This window comes from Sebastes umbrosus, chromosome 1, assembly GCF_015220745.1.
Source record: "Sebastes umbrosus isolate fSebUmb1 chromosome 1, fSebUmb1.pri, whole genome shotgun sequence".
Taxonomy (NCBI): Eukaryota; Metazoa; Chordata; class Actinopteri; order Perciformes; family Sebastidae; genus Sebastes; species Sebastes umbrosus.
This window is the reverse complement of record NC_051269.1, coordinates 42,749,331-42,772,876: the sequence shown is the minus strand read 5'-3', so window position 1 is coordinate 42,772,876 and position 23,546 is coordinate 42,749,331. Positions and strand designations below refer to the sequence as shown.

The 23,546-nt window shown below is 41.9% G+C and overlaps 1 protein-coding gene across 1 annotated transcript; it reads left to right on the top strand.

Moving 5' to 3' along the window:
- The first annotated feature begins 248 nt into the window (after positions 1 to 248).
- ptpdc1a (protein tyrosine phosphatase domain containing 1a) lies at positions 249 to 21,818 on the top strand. Its single transcript, XM_037779479.1, has 10 exons — positions 249 to 472; positions 9,193 to 9,288; positions 12,592 to 12,766; positions 14,642 to 14,722; positions 14,875 to 14,993; positions 16,930 to 17,067; positions 17,149 to 18,224; positions 18,320 to 18,505; positions 19,266 to 19,376; positions 20,556 to 21,818. Exons 2-10 carry the CDS (start codon positions 9,201 to 9,203, stop codon positions 20,670 to 20,672), a joined length of 2,091 nt encoding a protein of 696 aa, XP_037635407.1. The 5' UTR covers positions 249 to 472; positions 9,193 to 9,200; the 3' UTR covers positions 20,673 to 21,818.
- Positions 21,819 to 23,546: the final 1,728 nt, after the last annotated feature.

Sequence of the window (23,546 nt, the reverse complement as noted above, 5' to 3'; positions counted from 1 at the left end):
CATAGAATAACAATGACATACTATATATTAGAAAAGTGTGCAAGTTACAATTTTTCTTTAAAATAAAATGAAATGAGGTAGTAAACCAATGTGTTTTATTTAGTTTGTATTATTTATATATATCTTTTTAAAAATGTACATACAAAAACAGTATTTTTCTCTATAATAATGTATCCAAACTACCACCATAATACAATCAATAAATAAAGGATGCTCTCTGAGCTCTGTCTGTGGTGACGTGTACCGTGATGACGTAGCTGGACGTGCTCCGTGACAACACGTCAGGTTGCTAGGGTAGTTAGCTGGTGAGCTAGCTGGAGAGCTAGCTGCACCTAGCGGAGCAGAAGATGCTGTTAGAGAAACATCCCGGTGTTCTACCCGGCAGAAACACAACCAACAAGGACTCACAGAGATGAATCTACTACATCAGATACTATAAAGACCGAACCGGAACCGAGACGACAGGAGACCCGTGAGTGAGGCCTTCACTAGCCGCTATGCTAAGCTAACTATGCTAACTACCGTTAATATAACACAGGAAGCTAACGAAGCGGCTAGCATTAGCATTAGCATCAGCTAGGTGTTCAGCATCAGCACCACCAGACTCTAGCAGTACTGTGTGATGTAGGACGTGTCCGGTGCTACTAGTGCAGACTCTAGCAGTACTGTGTGATGTAGGATGTGTCCGGTGCTATTAGTGCAGACTCTAGCGGTACTGTGTGATGTAGGACGTGTCCGGTGCTACTAGTGCAGACTCTAGCGGTACTGTGATGTAGGACGTGTCCGGTGCTACTAGTGCAGACTCTAGCGGTACTGTGATGTAGGACGTGTCCGGTGCTACTAGTGCAGACTCTAGCGGTACTGTGTGATGAAGGACGTGTCCGGTGCTACTAGTGCAGACTCTAGCGGTACTGTGATGTAGGACGTGTCCGGTGCTACTAGTGCAGACTCTAGCGGTACTGTGTGATGTAGGACGTGTCCGGTGCTATTAGTGCAGACTCTAGCGGTACTGTGTGATGTAGGACGTGTCCGGTGCTATTAGTGCAGACTCTAGCGGTACTGTGTGATGTAGGATGTGTCCGGTGCTATTAGTGCAGACTCTAGCGGTACTGTGATGTAGGACGTGTCCGGTGCTACTAGTGCAGACTCTAGCGGTACTGTGTGATGTAGGACGTGTCCGGTGCTACTAGTGCAGACTCTAGCGGTACTGTGATGTAGGATGTGTCCGGTGCTACTAGTGCAGACTCTAGCGGTACTGTGTGATGAAGGACGTGTCCGGTGCTACTAGTGCAGACTCTAGCGGTACTGTGTGATGAAGGACGTGTCCGGTGCTACTAGTGCAGACTCTAGCGGCACTGTGTGATGTAGGATGTGTCCGGTGCTACTAGTGCAGACTCTAGCGGTACTGTGATGTAGGACGTGTCCGGTGCTACTAGTGCAGACTCTAGCGGCACTGTGTGATGTAGGATGTGTCCGGTGCTATTAGTGCAGACTCTAGCGGTACTGTGTGATGAAGGACGTGTCCGGTGCTACTAGTGCAGACTCTAGCGGTACTGTGTGATGTAGGACGTGTCCGGTGCTATTAGTGCAGACTCTAGCGGTACTGTGATGTAGGACGTGTCCGGTGCTATTAGTGCAGACTCTAGCGGTACTGTGTGATGTAGGACGTGTCCGGTGCTATTAGTGCAGACTCTAGCGGTACTGTGATGTAGGACGTGTCCGGTGCTACTAGTGCAGACTCTAGCGGTACTGTGTGATGTAGGACGTGTCCGGTGCTATTAGTGCAGACTCTAGCGGTACTGTGTGATGTAGGACGTGTCCGGTGCTATTAGTGCAGACTCTAGCGGTACTGTGATGTAGGACGTGTCCGGTGCTACTAGTGCAGACTCTAGCGGTACTGTGTGATGTAGGACGTGTCCGGTGCTACTAGTGCAGACTCTAGCGGTACTGTGTGATGTAGGACGTGTCCGGTGCTATTAGTGCAGACTCTAGCGGTACTGTGATGTAGGACGTGTCCGGTGCTATTAGTGCAGACTCTAGCGGTACTGTGATGTAGGACGTGTCCGGTGCTACTAGTGCAGACTCTAGCGTTACTGTGTGATGTAGGACGTGTCCGGTGCTATTAGTGCAGACTCTAGCGGTACTGTGTGATGTAGGACGTGTCCGGTGCTATTAGTGCAGACTCTAGCGGTACTGTGTGATGTAGGACGTGTCCGGTGCTATTAGTGCAGACTCTAGCGGTACTGTGATGTAGGACGTGTCCGGTGCTACTAGTGCAGACTCTAGCGGTACTGTGATGTAGGATGTGTCCGGTGCTACTAGTGCAGACTCTAGCGGTACTGTGTGATGAAGGACGTGTCCGGTGCTACTAGTGCAGACTCTAGCGGTACTGTGATGTAGGATGTGTCCGGTGCTACTAGTGCAGACTCTAGCGGTACTGTGTGATGAAGGACGTGTCCGGTGCTATTAGTGCAGACTCTAGCGGTACTGTGTGATGAAGGACGTGTCCGGTGCTACTAGTGCAGACTCTAGCGGTACTGTGATGTAGGATGTGTCCGGTGCTACTAGTGCAGACTCTAGCGGTACTGTGTGATGAAGGACGTGTCCGGTGCTACTAGTGCAGACTCTAGCGGTACTGTGTGATGTAGGACGTGTCCGGTGCTATTAGTGCAGACTCTAGCGGTACTGTGTGATGTAGGACGTGTCCGGTGCTATTAGTGCAGACTCTAGCGGTACTGTGATGTAGGACGTGTCCGGTGCTACTAGTGCAGACTCTAGCGGTACTGTGTGATGTAGGACGTGTCCGGTGCTATTAGTGCAGACTCTAGCGGTACTGTGTGATGTAGGACGTGTCCGGTGCTATTAGTGCAGACTCTAGCGGTACTGTGTGATGTAGGATGTGTCCGGTGCTATTAGTGCAGACTCTAGCGGTACTGTGATGTAGGACGTGTCCGGTGCTACTAGTGCAGACTCTAGCGGTACTGTGTGATGTAGGACGTGTCCGGTGCTACTAGTGCAGACTCTAGCGGTACTGTGATGTAGGATGTGTCCGGTGCTACTAGTGCAGACTCTAGCGGTACTGTGTGATGAAGGACGTGTCCGGTGCTACTAGTGCAGACTCTAGCGGTACTGTGTGATGAAGGACGTGTCCGGTGCTACTAGTGCAGACTCTAGCGGCACTGTGTGATGTAGGATGTGTCCGGTGCTACTAGTGCAGACTCTAGCGGTACTGTGATGTAGGACGTGTCCGGTGCTACTAGTGCAGACTCTAGCGGCACTGTGTGATGTAGGATGTGTCCGGTGCTATTAGTGCAGACTCTAGCGGTACTGTGTGATGAAGGACGTGTCCGGTGCTACTAGTGCAGACTCTAGCGGTACTGTGTGATGTAGGACGTGTCCGGTGCTATTAGTGCAGACTCTAGCGGTACTGTGATGTAGGACGTGTCCGGTGCTAGTAGTGCAGACTCTAGCGGTACTGTGTGATGTAGGACGTGTCCGGTGCTATTAGTGCAGACTCTAGCGGTACTGTGATGTAGGACGTGTCCGGTGCTACTAGTGCAGACTCTAGCGGTACTGTGTGATGTAGGACGTGTCCGGTGCTATTAGTGCAGACTCTAGCGGTACTGTGTGATGTAGGACGTGTCCGGTGCTATTAGTGCAGACTCTAGCGGTACTGTGATGTAGGACGTGTCCGGTGCTACTAGTGCAGACTCTAGCGGTACTGTGTGATGTAGGACGTGTCCGGTGCTACTAGTGCAGACTCTAGCGGTACTGTGTGATGTAGGACGTGTCCGGTGCTATTAGTGCAGACTCTAGCGGTACTGTGATGTAGGACGTGTCCGGTGCTATTAGTGCAGACTCTAGCGGTACTGTGATGTAGGACGTGTCCGGTGCTACTAGTGCAGACTCTAGCGGTACTGTGTGATGTAGGACGTGTCCGGTGCTATTAGTGCAGACTCTAGCGGTACTGTGTGATGTAGGACGTGTCCGGTGCTATTAGTGCAGACTCTAGCGGTACTGTGTGATGTAGGACGTGTCCGGTGCTACTAGTGCAGACTCTAGCGGTACTGTGTGATGTAGGACGTGTCCGGTGCTATTAGTGCAGACTCTAGCGGTACTGTGATGTAGGATGTGTCCGGTGCTATTAGTGCAGACTCTAGCGGTACTGTGATGTAGGATGTGTCCGGTGCTGTTAGTGCAGACTCTAGCGGTACTGTGTGATGTAGGACGTGTCCGGTGCTATTAGTGCAGACTCTAGCGGTACTGTGATGTAGGATGTGTCCGGTGCTGTTAGTGCAGACTCTAGCGGTACTGTGTGATGTAGGACGTGTCCGGTGCTACTAGTGCAGACTCTAGCGGTACTGTGTGATGTAGGACGTGTCCGGTGCTATTAGTGCAGACTCTAGCGGTACTGTGTGATGTAGGACGTGTCCGGTGCTATTAGTGCAGACTCTAGCGGTACTGTGTGATGAAGGACGTGTCCGGTGCTACTAGTGCTTTTAAAAGGCTCTCATATTATTGTATAAGAGACATACTGCTCTTGTGTCTCTTGTGTGTTCTTCACTTCATCAAGATTCAAGAGTCTTATTTGCCATTGTCACATAAGAACATGTGAATTGTGATCAGTTTACACCAGCTAGAGTCAGCTTTAAGAAAAGAATAAAGGTAGAAAAGGCACAAGGTAATTACAGTACAAATTAAGTATCACATTCAACTCAACTCAACACAATAAATAAATAATTAAAATATAAAACGCCCTCAGTGTAGTCAATAAATAAACTAAACTACCCTCTGCATAGGCACAATACTAATATACAGTATATATATATATATATGCTCCATGACCATGTTAAAAGAACTTGTAACTCTCAACAATATCATCATCATCATCATGTCACTTGAATGAGCAGATGAAGTCCTGTATCAAAGATGTGTAACATGGATAACAGGCCTGTATCATGGCAGAGACAGACCTTTGTCATAAGAAAAGCACAGGTGTAATAATAACATTAATGATGGCTCTTCTCCATCAGCACCAGGCCTGGCACACTTTAAATCATAGTAACCATGAATAATGTCATTAAATTACACCTGTACATCTTCCTGTCATGACAAGTCAGAGCTCTATTTACTAAGTAGTGCATCATATTTACTGTCTGAATCCTATAGGCTACTATAGTGTCCTTTATCAGTGAGTCAGTGATGATGTTAAACTCTCATCTTACTGCTCACTGTTCACTGAACTCAAGTTTCAAGGTTCTTTTCTTTGTCATTTGTCGATTCCAGCAAAGCAAAGTCATTGCCAGTGAAAATGTCTTTAGTCTCTCAGGTTCCTTCATCAATGCTCATAAAATACGTATATATAAAAGGGGAAATAACACAAGTAAATGTAAAAGCAAAATGATAATCTAAGACATAAAATAGTGCAGTTAAAATAAATATACACATAAGTAAGTATATTATAGTAATGTAAATATAATTATGTTATTTTGTTGAAGACAGTATTCCAGAGGGGAAAACAGAATATAAACAGGATGTAGTATGTATATGCATGATGAGAAGTAAAATATGTAAACAGAGGTGTAAACAGGAATGTACCATGTAATAATGAGAAGTACTAAAAATCTATATATATGCAGAGATGTAGACAGGAATGTAGTTTGCTGTGGTCACTTGGTTAACTATTGAGAACACGTGGTTACTGGCCTGTAACTCGTATCCTCTGTGCAGCGTTGCCGTCTTTTACTGAGGAAAATCCACGACTGAAACTCAAGACATTTTGCACAAATGTCCTGTAAACAGAGTATTAAGCTGTGTTTTTAACATAATGTATTTTTCTAAATATTATTTACCAAATATTTCTCTTCAGTCTTTAAATTTCCCAGCCCCCTGAGGGACATACTAAAATATCTCACATACTGTTTCAGCGTACTAAATAGCATGTTAGTGTGGAATTTTGGACGCAACCTACTAAATTTTACTACTACTACTAATACTACTACTAGTACAGTTTGTCACCTTTATACATTACTTCCTATAATTAAATGGGTTATTTGATACTTATGATTTGCCCCTATCATTCCCACACATGCACTGAAATGGAGACAAATTTTTGTGGAAAAAAAATAATTCAAAGTTCACAGTTTATATAACTTGCTAATACCTTCTTTTGCTAGCTAGCTGTTATCATGTGGGATGTAGCTTGATTGAGCATGTTATTGCTAATTGAGGAGTTTTAATTCATGTATTTCCATTCATTCTTTATTATGAAACATTTCTTTTATATATTAGTTGTTCACTTTAAACCTTAAGTTTTCACACAGCCCACGTTGTCGGCTCGAAATGCCAGAGTACTTTTCCCCCATTAGTTAACTTGTTAGCTAGCTAACTCACCCCATGGCACATTTTATATTGTATGTATTTGACAAATTATTGGATTTATTTGGCAAATGAATGGATTATGTCTGTTTATGATGTTGTAAAAGGTTTGTTTCTATCTGCATATGACATGGTAAATACAGCCTGAGAAAAATAACTGCTATTTCCTGTTAATTCCTATGGGAAGTTTCCTCCTTGAATATTCTCAGAAATTTGCAACCCTATCTGTAGTTCAGACACGTTTAGATTAAACACGGTGTGAGGAGCACCATCTCGTCCGGCCATATTTCTTTATTAACACACTCAGTGGAAATGACTCTCACATCCCACTCTCATCAGCAGCATCACTGAGAGATATTCACACCATCTCTCTCATGTCCACCAACACGCCGGCGTCCCACTGGACACCAGCGTATGGATCCACCACAAATGTGTGAAGTGTTTTGGTTCATCTGTTCCTGATCAGTGGCAGAGAGTGAAGAGATTTATTTGTAGCCTCTATATTAGCTCAGTTTCATATAATTGTTAATATTTGATGCACTTACGTCACATTTGTCACGAAGAGCACCTTCTCATTCACCGGCTTGTTATCAAGAGCTTCCTATAAACAATGCCAAGTGGTGTCGGGCTCCAGCGGGACAGACTGCTCACGGCGGATTGGATAGGCTTCTTTCCGGGCCGTAATGTTGGAAGCAGTTCAACCGGTGTCATACTAGGGTTTGGTGCCATATTAGTTTGTAACAAGAAGTGTGGATTACAGTAAGAAAGAAGTCCAAAAACAGCTGCGGATGGAAAAAGACAGCCTCTAACTTTACACCATCAATATTCATCGACTACAGAAGCTTTACTCTTAACAGGAGTGGCATAGTGACATACATGTGACCTTCTCTGACGCTGTAAAGATGTTTTTCAATCACAATTTCTCACCTTTTTACAGAGAAATAATGATTAGCAGATAAAGCTCTAACCCAGACAGGGTATACAAAGTCTATTCTTTAGATATGGGCCCTTATATAAACCACTGTCCTTGCATTATGTACAAAAATACTTATTTTCAGGTTGTTTGATGAATCAGTAAATGTCTACACAAGACCTCAAAGAATATATGGCCGTTTAAAAGCTAGAGTGAAGATCCTGGTATCGTATGAAACTAGAAAACCTGATGAATCCATCGGTACCAACCATGTCATACTAGCTTACAGTGAACAAGGTTAAATAACGCTCCAAACTTACGCTAAATTTTGGTGAGGAAAAACGGTCATGTCCATTTTCAAAGGGGTCCCTTGACCTCTGACCTCCAGATCAGTGAATGTAAATGGGTTATATGGGTACCCATGAGTCTCCCCTTTACAGACATGCCCACTTTATGATCATCACATGCAGTTTGGGGCAAGTCATAGTCAAGTCAGCACACTAACACACTGACAGCTGTTGTTGCCTGTTGGGCTGCAGTTTGCCATGTTATGATTGGAGCATATTGTTTTATGCTAAATGCAGTACCTGTGAGGGTTTCTGGATCAATATCTGTCATTGATTTGTGTTGTTGATTGATTTACAATAATAAATATATATATACATTTGCATAAAGCAGCATATTTGTCCACTCCCATGTTGATAAGAGGATTAAATACTTGACAAATCTCCCTTTAAGGTACATTTAGAACAGATAGAAATGTGTGATTAATCGCGATTAGATATTTTAATCGATTGACAGCCTATGTCCATAGTTGATTGTGACTAATGGTTAGTTTTTCCTTCGCGACCAGCTAGTATGACATGGTTGGTACCGATGGATTCATCAGGTTTTCTAGTTTCATATGATACCAGTATCTTCACTCTAGCTTTAAAACTGAGCTGAACTACAACCTAAAAATCACAAGTTGTGTTAATGTGTTAAAGAAATGAGTGGCGTTAAAACTAATTTGCGTTAACGTGTTATTATTGTGTTAACTTTGACAGCCCTAATATATGTACAGTATATACACTCTTTATTCTTTGATCAAGCCGTCCTAATCAACTTTATCAAAAAGGAAGGAAAAAGCAAAGGTCATGGAATCATTCGCCCATCAAAAAGTCAGCATGTGCAGTGCAGCGACCCTGCTCAATAGTTAATGAACCACAGTGAGGAGCTGTATAAAGGTGCAGAGTTTCACTCCTGCAACACCAGTTAGCACAAGTGATGAGGCTCATTAGAGCTTCGGCTGTAACGTGAGAGACGGTTGGTCCCCGGAGTTAAACTGACACACTGGGAGATCTCTGTGACACAACAACGCTGATATCAGGCTACATAAATCAGATGTGCAAGTCAAGAGGTATTACACAATAGCAGGTGGATGTGTTGGCTTGAATAATAGATGAGTGTGGCATCAGCCCAATGAAACAGGAGGAGTTAGTGTAAAGTATTCTAACTGGTTACTATTGAGATGTGGTTGTAGCTGAGTGTGATGATGCTCATCCCTCGCCGCCCCGCGTGGGTGCTGCTGACGACAGTGTGGTTTGTAACTCGGCACCGTGGATCTCAGCTGTGCTCCCACCGTTGTCCCCAGGCCCGGCCCACCTGCTCCCAGAGGTGCCATGGTCAGACTGACACACAAGCTGCCGACATGGTGGCTCACTTTGCACATTTCCCTCTCTCCCCCCTCTCTCTCCCCTGGGTCATCTTGCCAGGCAACGCCGCTCACGCTCCTCATATCTCATTTGTGTGTGCACCTTGTTACCGTCTGCGTTATCAGCACAACCAAAGCTCCTGCTCGTGAGCTGTTTTCTATTTTGTTCATCTGCCTTTGACACACAATGTTTATTCCCACGTTTCAGCCCCTGCCATGGCAGCTGGTGTCAGCATACTGAGTGACCTGCCTTACTCCGCGGGTGACGCTGGCAGTGGAGACATCAGCACGGAGATGGAGACAGGTAAGAAAGCTCTGCAACACAAACACAACACAGGAAAAGCTTCTTGGTAGGGAAACAAACAAACGTGATTTATTTGTTATGAGAAGATTTGTTATTTATGTAGCTGGATATTAGGTTTACTGTAAAGTGGATCTAAATCTATTATCTGACAAGGATTGATGCTGATGATAACTTTACAGGTTAAGAAACACCCATCCACTCCATTTACATCAATAAAAGAAAATACCAGTGTCTTTTTGTTATTGATGCTGGTTAGTAGTGATTCGTGAATAAGACACTTGTCATCATGGATGTGACAGATCACGTCTCTTTAAAAGACATAAACATGTCAGTATTGGCTAACCTGATAGGTATTTATAAGGCAAGTTTATTTTTTAATTATTTTCTATTCAATAATTAATTTCTTTATGATGCAGTCTGAGCTGAATCTTTAAACTTAAAGTTACTATGAGGAACTTTTAAATGGATATGAAACCGTCTCAATTTAATACTGAGGTCTCTATATGACCTATAAAAGTAAACAAGACCATCAGTGAGAAGCTATTTAATATTTAGTTATTCTTTATACTCGTCATCGGTGCCACCGGGTCGGATTCTGGCGAAATCATTGCAGGTTCACCAGAAACTCAGCTCAGACTCTAGCGGGGCCTCCGGCAGCGACCAGCTTGGAAAATGTTTATGTTAACTGTTTTTAGTTATTTGACCCAATAAAAACAAAGGGAAAAAGAAAACCTGATCACAAAGGCCTCTATATCATATAACTGAAAATCAACAACCTAAAAATTATAAAAGATATTCCATTATAAAGCACATGATAAAGTTCCTTGTCTGTTTTTATACACATACTGTAGGTTACATAGTGTTAAACCTGGGAACAAAATTCAGAATGTGATTTAGCCGTTTTTCTTCTTCAGTACATTTATGTGATGTTCTCTGAATATGAATCCATTTCTCAGTTATTACCACAGAATATATTTCCCCTGTGAAATATTGAGTTCTGGATTATCCTCCTGTGAGCGTTATGAAATGTTCCAATCTTCATCCTCTGGTCCTGATTGTAAGACTAGATAATAAACCAGTTAAAGAAGAGAAGTAGAAACAGGTAGAAAAGAAAAGAAACTGATTTTCAGTGTAATTTATTCTGTGTCAGTCATCTAACGCGTTCTGCTGCTGCAGCTCTCAGTCATCTCTGCTGGTCGTCAGTCAGCCTGCTGCTCCCACACACTGAGAGCAGCAGCATCATTGATTCACCTTCTGGCTTCAGTCTGATGGTGGACGGACGGACGGACGGACTGGCTGCTGAATGGTTGAGCAGCTTCATGCACGATGTCATTAGTCTTAAACCAGTGGATGCAATTTATCCCAGTTACTGATATTCAAGTAAACAGTAATGTATGTATTTATTAACATTAACCTTAATAGTTATTGTTAGTAGTAGAAGACAATAGGCGTGATATTTTAAAATATATGTGCTCCATGAAACAATCCAGCTTTAATGTGAGGATGTCCTTGCCTTTTTTAGTTTCATTCGTAATCAGTTTAGTTTTGGGAAACTTTCAATATGCATATTGATTATTGGCATTATCTAGACTATTAGGTTAGGTTAGGTCAGGGGTCAGCCACCTGCGGCTCCAGAGCCACATGCGGCTCTTTAGCCCCTCTCCAGTGGCTTTGACAAAAAAATATATATGGAAATGAATATGGGTTATTTTTTAACATTATTGTTGTAAAGTGTTTCTTACATTGTCCAATTGCTATACAAATAAAATTAACTTGACTATTAGTTCTCCTAATTATATTAAATTTTGTGTTACGTAAACCTCTGAGCTATTGTTGATTCAATCAAAAGCAGTAGAACCACAATGATTAATCGATTAGTTGTCAACCATTAAATTAATCAAACTGTTTTGATAATCGATTAATCGGTTTGAGTAATTTTTTAAGAAAAAAAAGTCAAAATTTTCTGATTCCAGCTTCTTAAATGTGAATATTTTCTGGATTCTTTTCTCCTTTATGACAGTAAACAAGACATTTGAGGATGTAATATCAATTGAATGCTGCTAAAAAGCTAAAATAGGCTCTTACTGTGTGACTCGATCCAAAAAAAGTAAGGAATTACAAACACTAACGTAGGCTAACGGGAATAACTAAAGTATGTGAAGTGAAGGGACGGTCAACAGAAAATATCCCTGTTCTCTTTGTCTGACTCCTGCAGTCCAAGTGAACAGGTCAAAATAGGTGGAACCACACCCCCTCTGCCAATTACCAGAAGTGATGTTAACCAAAAGAACGTGTGCAGCCTAAACAAATAATAATAATAACGACAGGCTAAATACACACTTTGGCTCCTCCAGAGGACGTCATCTTGGGCTTTGGGAAATACTTATAGACCAAACTACTTATCGATTAATAGAGAAAATAATCAACAGATTAATCTACCATGAAAATAATCGTTAGTTGCAGCTGTAGACATTTAGTGTTACGTAAACCCATTGGCCACTGTTGATGAAATCCAAAGCAGAAAAAGGTGTTTCAGTGTTAACAGTCATACGTGCTGTGTGTGCATGACCCTGAAGAGCAGAACACAACGACATATCACAGAACTTTATTCTCTTTTGTCGTTGTGTTTTGCACTTCAGGGCCACCGTACTGAACACCAGCAGATGTGCGGCGTTTTCCTCTTTTCATTAACAAGCCGCCTGCCTCAGATCTGTGTGTGTGTGTTTATCGGTGTGTGTAATTTGTGTGTGTCCAACATTCGCCCCCGTCCACCTCCCACTGACGACTTTGGAGATGGTTGTCATGGTGACACTTCAAATGCTGCTGATGAACTGATGGGTTGCATTTGCTTCTCTTTGCCAACGGGTGATTGTTGTGTGATGATTCACCGTGACGGGCGCAGGGCTGCTGAGCCGGGAGCTTTTGTTTAGTATAGAGATGCTCAGCGCAGTGCAGGCAGCAGCAGCAGCAGCAGCAGCACAGCTCACACTGTAGGATGCAGCAGCACCAGGGACGCCACTCCTTAGCCGTGGAGATGACGGGCAGCGCGAGGAGGCACAACCGCAGGCACTCGTCCTCGGACGTCCTGCTGAAGGTCCTGCAGCGCAGACGCAGCTCTGCCGTGGAGACGCTCTCCTCCTCCTTCAACAGAGTCATGGTGGCCGTCAGCGTGAACCAGCCTCAGCCTCCCGCTGAACGCAAGAGCAGGAGATGTAACCGCACCGAAGACATAACTAGTGATTTGATGACTTCAGCTGCAAGGAAAGTATTGTCAAATTGTTGTTTTTTGTGTTTTTTTTCCAGCATCCAACGCGAGGGTCCCTACAGCAAAGTACACCAAGATGGGGGAGACCCTGAGGCACGTGATCCCGGGTCACATGCAGTGCTCCATGGCCTGCGGAGGGAAAGCCTGTAAATATGAGAACCCCTCTCGCTGGAGTGATGAGGAGCAAGCCGTCAAAGGACTCTACTCGTCCTGGTACGTCGGCCAGTCTTTCCTCCGGCCCTCAGTGTTTCATGTACTTTCCCTGTCAGTGCTGCGCTCGGTCAGTGTGGGGTCACTGAAGTCCACATCAATAGTTACAGGAAAAGCCAATATATTTGTTCTGCTTTTTGTTTTGCACTCTGATCTGTTTTTAAAATGGAATCATTGAGTGAGAGCTTTAGTTTCAGTTCATCAGTATGTCCATCCATCTGGGTATCTGGAGCGTCTACAAACCCACAAACTGTGAAATAAAACGACCCAGTCAGTTTTTTGTGGGCTGTCTAGATCAGAAAACATGTGATTCAACAAGCCAATCAGATCTGGCTCCCCTTCCTATGTCACACGCAGGCTCATTAAAACAGTGGTTCCCAACCTGAGGTCCGGACCCCCCCTTATGTCCGGTTCAGACTACACAATATCAGCCAGATTATAGCCCAACACGGCCGTCGTAGGGCGTTGACTCGGATCGGGAACGATAAATGAGTGTCGTGTTCGACAGTTGATCGTTTTATCTGGTATAGTGTGTCATAGTACACGACAACTGACGCCGCGTCTGGGACGCCTCATGACGTCCCGTCAGAAAGTCTAGCACAGGGGTCAGCAACCTTTAAAATCAAAAGAATCATTTTAGGCAAAAAAATTAAAAATAAAAATCTGTCTGGAGCTGCAAAACATGTGATCATTGTGATGAAGGTAACACAGTTAATAGTCTAAGTATATAGAATATAAGTCTAATGCAGTGAGGGCCAAAGAGACAATGTACTACGGAGTATTAGGGCCATATTGAGGGAAAAAACATACATAACTTTACAAGAAAAAAGTATTAATATTACGAGAATAAAGTCATAACTTTACAAGAAAAAAGTATTAATATTACGAGAATTAAGTCATAACTTAACGAGAAAAAAAGTTGTAATAATTTGCTTCTTGTCCCTGTGAATTATATTTTTATTGTTATTGTTTGTTTTATTAGAATTGGAAAATAGGTGGGGTACCCCTGCATTAGAATATACCGTCCACAGCTTGAGATATAAATTTGTAAAGGTGTACCATATTTGTCTCACAAGCCAATCAGAGCAGACCAGACTTCTTAAAGAGACAGATGCTAAAACAGAGCGTTTCAGACAGACGGAGAATACAGGTATATTCATACAGTCAGGATGAGACAAATAATGTGTTTTTTAAACATTAAAGGTCCCATATCAGCTCATTTTCAGGTTCATACTTGTATTTTGTGTTTCTACTAGAACATGTTTACATGCTGTAATGTTCAAAAAACACATTATTTTCCTCATACTATCTGACTGAATATACCTGTATTTACCCTCTGCCTAAAACGCTCCGTTTTAGTGCATTTCAACGGAATGGCAACGGAATTGCGTTGCTAGGCAACAGTTTGTGTCCATGTTTACATCCTGTCAGTTGATGTCATTCACATCCACTGCAACAGGAAATAAACTGGGACACATTTAGTATGTTTACGTTTAAAATGGTCTAAATATTGTAGATTTGTGACATCACAAATGGACAGAAACCCTGACGGCTTGTTTCAAACGCACAATTTCTGAATACGGGGCTGTGTGTATTTTTCCATGGATTGAGTGTTTTGATACTTTCACAGTATTTATATAGAACTTAAACCTGCTTTATAATATAAAAGACAATATGGGACCTTTAAAGTAGGTAAACATGTTCTAGTAAAAACCCCAAATACAACTACCAAACTGAAAATGAGTACGATATGTCCCCTTCAAGGGTCTTTAAAGTTGTGTTTAACTTGCTAAAAAGTCCTAATTCACCATTATTTTTTATGATTTTTGCTGTATATAACAACGACTCCCCCTAACGTGTCATATTCTCCACTTACAGGATTACTGACAACTTGCTAGCTATGGCAAGGCCTTCTACTGAAATAATAGAGAAATATAATATAATTGAACAGTTCCAAAGGTACAGTAGTCTCCTTCTTTCACACCTCATTACTATTTGATTTATCTGATTCTTTATTAACATTGTGATTAACAGTGAAGCTGAGGTTGTCTCTGTGCTGTAATGTGTCGTGTCGTGTTGACGCTGACGTGTCGACCTGTTGCTGTGCTCAGGTTTGGTTTGAAGACGATCATTAACCTGCAGCGACCCGGAGAACACGCCAGCTGTGGCAACCCGCTGGAGCAGGAGAGCGGGTTCACCTATCGACCTGAAATCTTCATGGAGGCTGGCGGTGAGTCTCTATATATCCGCCCTCACCAACACATACTGAAGACTCCCTAAACACAGACCAATAAACTCACATTCACACCTTCTCCACATCTGGATAAGATGCATCTCAATCAGGTTTCTGTCTGTCGTTAATACTAAATCATGGATTTATATACTTAGTAGCTACTATCACTAAGGAAGGTCTCAGCTAGTAGAGCCCTCACCAATATGTAAATCGGTTGCTAGGAAACACCTCCAGTCACGTCTAATCACACAGAAATCAACAATATAAACACTGAAGCCTCTAAGAAGGACTTAACATGTAAACTAAATCCTGGATTTATATGTAAAGAAGTGACGGGTTTCAGCCAAGTGTCAGTCCACCTAAAGTGAGTCTGGGTGGAAGTTGTCGCTAACTTCGGGGCTAACCCTTTTCACTTTAATCAGCCGGTGGCGAGCAAAACGTGAGAACTTTGCTTGGGTCCATAGACTGTATATAAGAAGTAGACGTAGTCACCGTGACGTCTCCCGTTAGTTTGTGGACTGCCGTTTTGAAGTCTCGAGTTCTGCATTTTGACCGTCGCCATCTTGGTTTAGTCAAACAGCTCGCGTGATGCATGCTGCGCGTCTCACAGCAGCAACAGACAGTGAAAGTGATCTATTGACTGTATATTCACATCATACCAGCAACATTACTACAGTTTACATGTCTGTATCTGTAGAAAATATTACGGAGATGAAAAAAAAGTAAAGACTTATTTTTAAATCAATACTTCCTGCTGTCATTTCAAAATAAAAGCCCTCAAGCATTTTTTTCTGTGGACAGAATTCCTTCATTTGTTAACACAAAGCTTTTATTCTGAAATATGTGCCGAAATATTCTAATTTACTTTGATGAAGTGAAAACACTGAAAGAGTTAAAGTTGTAAGATGAAAACACGGACAACTGCCAGACCGGACAACGCCGTGGTAGCGACCTGTCAATCAGCAGGTAGCCCCGCCCTAAAGCATCCCCTGCTTTATGGTCTATCTGACTCTAAATGGGACCATCATTTACTAAATGAACATCATGCTGTATTGAAGAAGACTTGAAACTAGCGATTGGGACCATAAACTCATGTTTACAATGTTTACTGAGGGAATAAATCAAGAGAGAAGTAGACTCATTTACTCAGAGACTTCTATAGAACCAGAGGAGTCGCCCCCTGCTGGCTGCTAGACAGGATGAAGGTTTAAGGAGCTTCAGACCTGGAGGTAGCCCACTGATTGAGTCTTGAGGATTTGTAGCGTTTATAAACTGTGTCGCGGCGCACCGCCTCGTATGTGAGACTCCCCAGCGTGCCGTGTGTCGCTCACACCCTCCAGCTGGCTGTTAACAAGGGTCTTTTGGCACTGAGAAGTACTCGTATCGGTACTCGGTATCGGAGAGTACCCAAATGTAAGTACTTGTACTTGGTCTGAAAAAAAGTGGTATTGGTGCATCCCTACTCTGAAGTGGTACAACCCATCCCCGATGAAGAGTAGAGCTCTTTCCACATTTGTACAAGATGAAGAGGAGACTGCCGGCTAGACAGTAGTGGTAGAAAATGTCTCTAATGGAAGACATTTCATTTGTGTTTTAGCGTTCTACATGAGAATGAGTAGCAGCAGCAGGTATTATAGGTGAGGGACTAAAGTAGATTTATAATTGTCCTCAGACCATCAGTGTTTTGTGTTTTGCCAACATCCGGAACGTGATGTGATCCCTAGTAAACAAGTAACTACCAAGGGACTCCACATTTGTGATGTCTTTGGAGGTTCTTGCTTCCTCTTCCTAACAAGCTCTCCTGAGATCTCTACCCAAGTCACCTCATCACAGCATCAGCTGCATTTTGACAATTTAACACGTCACCTCATGTCTGAATAAGCACCTGAGTCACTGTAGTGATCAGCTCTGGATGCTTTTGTCTCTATTTCAGTTTATTACTACAACTTTGGGTGGAAGGATTATGGTGTGGCATCTCTGACTACAATCCTTGACATGGTGAAAGTCATGTCATTCGCTGTCCAAGAGGGGAAAATGGCCGTCCACTGCCATGCCGGTCTTGGAAGAACAGGTTTGTAACACCGGCAATTTGGCGCATATCTTAAATCCTCATTTGTTCTGGTTAAATATCAGCTTTGTATTTTGTGTTTAGGTGTGTTGTTGGCTTGTTACTTGGTGTTCACGTCCCGGATGAGCGCCGACCAAGCCATCCTGTTTGTGCGAGCCAAGAGACCCAACTCCATCCAGACCCGAGGCCAGCTGCTGTGCGTCAGGGAGTTCGCCCAGTTCCTGGTTCCCCTCCGAAGCGTCTTCTCCTGTGCGGAACCCAAAGCGAGCGCCGTCACCTTGTCCCAGTACCTCACCCGGCAGCGCCACCTGCTGCACGGCTACGAGGCCCGACAGATGAAGAACTTGCCAAAGATCGTCCAGCTGGTGTGCCGGCTCCTCGTCGACATCGCGGCCAACCGACAGGTGGTGATCGAGGAGGAGTGGCTGGAAATCCCCGACCTGACGGCCGAGGTGGAGAAGACTGTGTCCCAGCAGGCCCTGCAGCAGCTGGGGAAGGAGATGAGAGTGAAGGGGATCCCTGTTCCTCCATCTCATCCTCTCAGCCCGCCTGCTCTGCAGTCCAGATCTCGTCACGATCAACCTCTCGCCAGTGATAATGAGCTGGATGAGCTGTGGTCGGAGCAGCATGCAGAAAGCCATCTGAAGTCCTTCCTGTCCAACAACAGGAGACTCAGTTACAGCGATTCTGTCCTGGACAAACTGGGACCGCGGCTGCACCATTTAGAAGATCTGAAGAGCAACAAACTGATCCCCTGCCTGAACAAACATTCCCTTTCTCACAGCAGCCTTACAGCCTGTTTCCCTCCCACATTGTATGACCTCTCTCCTCAGGACCACAACACCGAAGACAAGGGATCCCCCTTATTGAAGAAGCAGCTACGTAAGGGGCATCAGAGTTTGTCTTTAGACCTGTCCGAGCAGAGAAGACGATGTCACTGTGACGCCACGCTGTCGGCCTTATCGAACAAGAGCAAACTGGTGACCCGCGAGCAGCAGCCAGATGTGGATGCGTCAGCGGGCGGAGCTCACAGAGACGATGTTCCCTTCATCACCCTCCAGTCGGAGCTCTCCCCAGAGAACAGAAACCTGCTGGTGGCCAGAGCTCTGGCCATGGACCTGATAGACAAGGACTTCACCTCCAAGGTCTCAATGTGGCAGGTAGTGTACCCCTTCAAATACTCTCACATGTACCATGGAAACCTGCATTTGTTTTGACACTTGATTTCAGTGGTGCTCTTTGTTGTGACGTGCAGACAGAGCTGAACTCCAGAGAGGGAGCGTGGGAGCGGCTGTGTCTGGAGAGAGATCCTCTGGTCCTGTCCGGTCTGATGTGGTCGTGGCTGGAGCAGCTCAAGGATCCAGTCATCAGCGGCGAGGACGTGAAATCCCTCAGCGAGAAGAACGTAAACCCACAGAACGCCCTCGACTCGCTGGAAAAGGTAGCCGGGTTTGAACATCTTCCACAGCGTCACTGTCAGTGATAACAGACACACTGACACTGTCTAACGGCTTTGTTCCAGTAACACTGTAAACCAAATTATAATCCAGTTTATGTGCAAAATGTAAATCCTGTTTTCATTGTTGGTGTCTTAAAGGCAGCATTTCCTGGAGAGATGCACTTCCATGTCTACAAATTTCTACAATTTTGTAATACAGAAAATGAAAGCGTTTGTCAGAATCAACGAGATTGCCAGTTCAGAACAACTGTAAAATATAAAAGATGGGATTATTTCATGTCTTTATTTCACAGCCAGTGACAGAGTTGACTCCGTCCACAGTTGTGGGACGACACTGAACCATTTTAATCTGCATTCTAACATTTTTAATTCAACTTAATTCTGTCATTTGCACTAGATACTCCAAACACAGAGTTGCTGTATAGTGTGCAGTTTGGATAAAGGGGCCGCAGTAAGGCGTGGGAAAATTTTGGCCAGCATTTGATCAGTGCAGGGCAAAAATGTATTTGTATCTGTAATTTCTTGTGCAGCAGTAATATGCAATCATCCTAACCATGTCATCTATATGACTGTCCGGAGTAACTAATATAGGCTGTTGGTCACTACTTAACTACAAGGCCATCACTTGTCTTGTCATTAGACATATTATTTATGTGATGCTGTTATAGCCTTTAATAGTAATGTGGAAATGTCGCCGTGTAATATCTGATGGTATCGTCCGTCCTTGTCCTCCCCGCTGCAGGGACACAGACTCACTCTGCTGTGTATCCTCGACTGTGCTGCTCATCTGCTGCCAATGCCTGAAGAGGTGGAGACCAGTTTTCTCAACCAAACAATAAAAGTGTTTACTAAGGTGAGTATCAACCAGAGATATAGAATTAACCCTCTGAACCACGAGCAGTTTCAGGGTGTTTATAATACAATAGTCCTGCACCTCTATGGAAACAACAGAACAACTCAGAAATGTCTTCTGTGCAGTAGAAGACAGCAATAATGCCATAAAACATAAAATAAATTCTTTGATAACTATTCTACTTCTCACTTTTTTTAGCTTAGATTTGTTTTTCTTTTTTTCTGATGGAAGTGTTCATCACACATGATTCATTCAAGGACTATCGGAAATTTTAAAATCCAACAATAAGTTTTGTTTTACAGTTTCTGGCTCTGATGATTTTTTAAATTTTTTTTAAGAAAATGAGCCTTCCTAACCCGCTGGCAGGTTTTTGGGGTTCAGAGAGTTAAAGAGATAGTTTTTGTGTGTTTCTCAGTGGGGTTGTATGAGGTACTTCTCCATAGTCACCATAGCCACGCCCCCAGTTTGGAGAAGCAGACAGGAGTTACCGCACGGGAGCAAAGTAATGTACTGCTGAGTGAAAACATATTTTACACACCTAAAAGTACGGCCCACCAAAAAGAATCAATATCAGTTTAAGTGCACACCATATTTAGAATATTTTCAGCGGTTTACCTCGCCATGAGACAGCGATACAGTCTATGTTTCCAACGAGGAACTGAAGCTGTTATCTCTGCTCTTGCCAAAGCAACCAGACTCCATTGAAAAAAAACAGTAATTTTAGCGAACAGAGTTGCTGCTCTACTGGTCACACAATAACACAAACTAACTAACTGATCGAGGCGGCGGCGGCGGCAACGGACCAGCAACTCCCGCGTTCTGTGAGGTTAAATTACAGATTTTTTCAATGGAGTCTGGTGGCTTTGAAGAGAGCATAGATGGATAAAGGAATGAAAATATTCTAATTATAGCGTTCACTTAAACTGATATTGATTGTTTTAGGTGTCTAAAATCCGTTTTACTGCTGACCCCGTCCACAGCAGTACATTACTTTACTCCCGTACGGTAACTCCTGTCTGTTTCTCTAAACCGGACCGTCATCTACTGTAGGTAATACACTAGATACACACATACATCCCCACTTCAAAAACACCTCAACTATCCCTTTAACGGTGTATATTGAATATATTAAGATGTGTTTTGCATGCAGGAATTTAGTTTTTTCTCTTTGCTCTCCAGATCGACGCTGCCTCAGAGAAGAACGAGTCTTTATACTCGACACTCAAAGCAATCCTGACTCCCGTTCTTCATGAGCTGTGTGACAAAGCTGTGGAGGAGAACAACGAAGACTCCTGATCCAGCCGCAACAGGACCGGTCCGACAAGAGGAAGACTCATTAAACTCTCATCTTTTGGGCATTATTGTGTTTTAAGCCAGTTCCATGCATCAGATACTGCTGAGATCTGCCAATCTTTTAGTCTTTCAAGATATTTGAAAACTAATTTGAAGATTTCGCATTTTGTTTTTCTCTGAAGCTCTTAATAGACTCTAAGCACTGCCATTCTCTCTGTTAATGTGCCACAGTTTGAAAGTTTGTCCTCTGTTCTCCTGTAATACTTGTGAGGGACTAGATGTTGCTTTTTATTATCAATGATAAAGAAATAAATGACTGAGAATCGTCCTCACGATGTTAATGTAATGCTATTTAAACGTGTAACTCGGCTGTCAAAAGCTGCTGCTCTTATTTCTTATTTAAACCAAAATATTGTTTTTACACTGTGCAGATGCTACGACGTGTCTTATTTATTCTTCTTATTTGAAATGCAGCGATTTGTTTTAATAACCCGATGACGAGTCGTGAGGTTGCTTTGTTTCGTGTAGAATGTAAAGTGTTTTCTTGAGAGTCAAATTGTGGCTATTTGTTATGGAAATGCAAATTCGACCGGCCGCGGTGCGTTTGTTTGTTTTATCCAAATCAAGTTTATGTCCTTAATTTAATATTGCGTGCACCAAAAAAAACCTCAGTTCTCTCCTGATGTACATGCATTCTGCCAAACATCAATCTGCCTCCACTGTCGCATTTAGCAGAATGCCTCAACTCAACTCTGTGTCATGCTGCTGTGTGTAACGTCGCCTCGCCTGTGTGTGTGTGTGTGTGTGTGTGTGTGTGTGTGTGTGTGTGTGTGTGTGCGCGCGTGTGTCTGTGTGTGTGTGTGTGTGTGTGTGTGTGGACGTGTGTGTGTGCATGTATAGCTGTTGAGTCGAGTCAGTGGACGGCTCTCACCTCAGATGTCTCATATATATATATATATACTATGTAATGTAGATCTGCTGACACATGCTGAATGTGGAGCACTGATGATAATAATAATAATAATAATAATAATAATAATAACATGAAGGACACGAGACGTTGAACTGTGTGGGGGATTTTCAACAAGCACTATTTTTTCATTATTACAACGGGCTACTTCTTACACAATTAAACACAACTTACTGCAACCGTGTGAACTGTGTGTGTAAATCTTTTTATGATCGTCAGCAGTTCAGCATCAGAGAGAGGACAGAGTGCCTCCTGGTGTTGTGACAGCAGTCTAACACATGACACATGATGTAAGTCATGCAATACATTCAGTCACTGCTGTTAAAACTCACTTGTATTATGTGAATTTTAACGTGATTTTGGATCTTAGAAATGTGAATCGTTGCTGCAGTTTGTTGATTTCATGCCACCAGTTATCATCATTTCTAGGTTATAACATCTCAGCCCAGTAGATGGAGGAATTATTGACATCATTCCTTAAAATCATAGCAAGATGTTTTGAATGGAATGCCATTCAATTTAATATTAAATAAAAAAATACATAATAATAAATAAATATGGCGGTGAAATAAATCCTGAAATAAATAAATGAGGCAATAAATATAAATAGGCCTACGTAGTTATTTATTTACGGGGACTTTTAGCCAGCTAATTCTTGTGCTTTGGTCTGAATCCGAGTGATATCAACTCCCAATCCATTTGAATATAACAGAATAGTAAAAAAAAAAAATTAAAGCTGTGAAATAAATGTGGTATTATGAAATAAAAGTCCCCTGAAATAATAAAATGTGGAATTATTATTTTTTTAAGTCCCCTGTAATAATAATAATAGCAATAACAACAGCAAAATAATAATTATATTAATAATAGTAATACAAATTATTATTATTATAATAGTAATAATAGGAATAAAAGTTATAATAATAATAAGGTTATATTATTATTTTATTATTATTATTAATAATAATAATAATAATAATAATAACAATAATAATTAGTAGTAGTATTATGATAAATAAGACAGGGGATCAAATGAGATTAACTCAATTTCGTTTTGTGAAAGAGAACAAATCAAGAAGAAGAAAGAAGAAAGGCACTTTATTAATCTCCGAGGGGAAATTCAATTTTTCAAGCTGGTGACTTTGATGTTCTGCACATGGATGTACTCAGCATTTCTTTATTTATTTATTCACTCACTCATTTATTTATTTATAAATTACTTTTTTATTTATTTAATTACTCATTGATTACTCATTTATTTATTTATGTATTTATTAAGTCAGTTATTTATTTATTTACTCATATTCATTAGTTTGTTTATTTAATTAGTCATTTATTTATTCATTTAGTTATTTATTTATTTACTCATTTATTTATTCATTCCTTAATTTGATAATTTATTTATTTAATTACTCATTTATTCATTTATTTATTTATGTATTTATTAATTCAGTTATTTATTTACTCATTTATTTATTTATATATTCATTAATTTGTTAATTTATTTATTTAATTCCTCATTTGTTTATTTATTTATTCATTTATTTATTCAGTTATTTATTTATTTAATTACTCATTTATTTATTCAGTTATTTATTTATTTAATTACTCGTTCATTTATTTATTTATTTATTAATTCAGTTATTTATTTACTCATTTATTCATTTATATATTCATTAATTTGTTCATTTATTTATTTGATTCCTCGTTTATTTATTTAATTATTCATTTATTTATTCAGTTATTTTTGTATTTATTTAATTACTCATTTATTTATTTATGAAATAATTATTCATTCACCCATACACTGTGATTAGAGTTATAGCTGTAGTGTTTCCTCCGACCAACAGGGGGAGCTGCTGCACCTTTCAGATCACTGTGAGCTGCTCCAACAACCCATGAAGAAG

Excerpts from the sequence above, each read along its gene's own strand:
- ptpdc1a (XM_037779479.1), top strand. The coding sequence starts at position 9,201 with ATGGCAGCTGGTGTCAGCATACTGAGTGACCTGCCTTACTCCGCGGGT. Across the intron at positions 12,767-14,641 it reads AAAGGACTCTACTCGTCCTG|GATTACTGACAACTTGCTAG; the intron begins GTACGTCGGCCA and ends CTCCACTTACAG. Across the intron at positions 14,723-14,874 it reads ATAATTGAACAGTTCCAAAG|GTTTGGTTTGAAGACGATCA; the intron begins GTACAGTAGTCT and ends TGCTGTGCTCAG.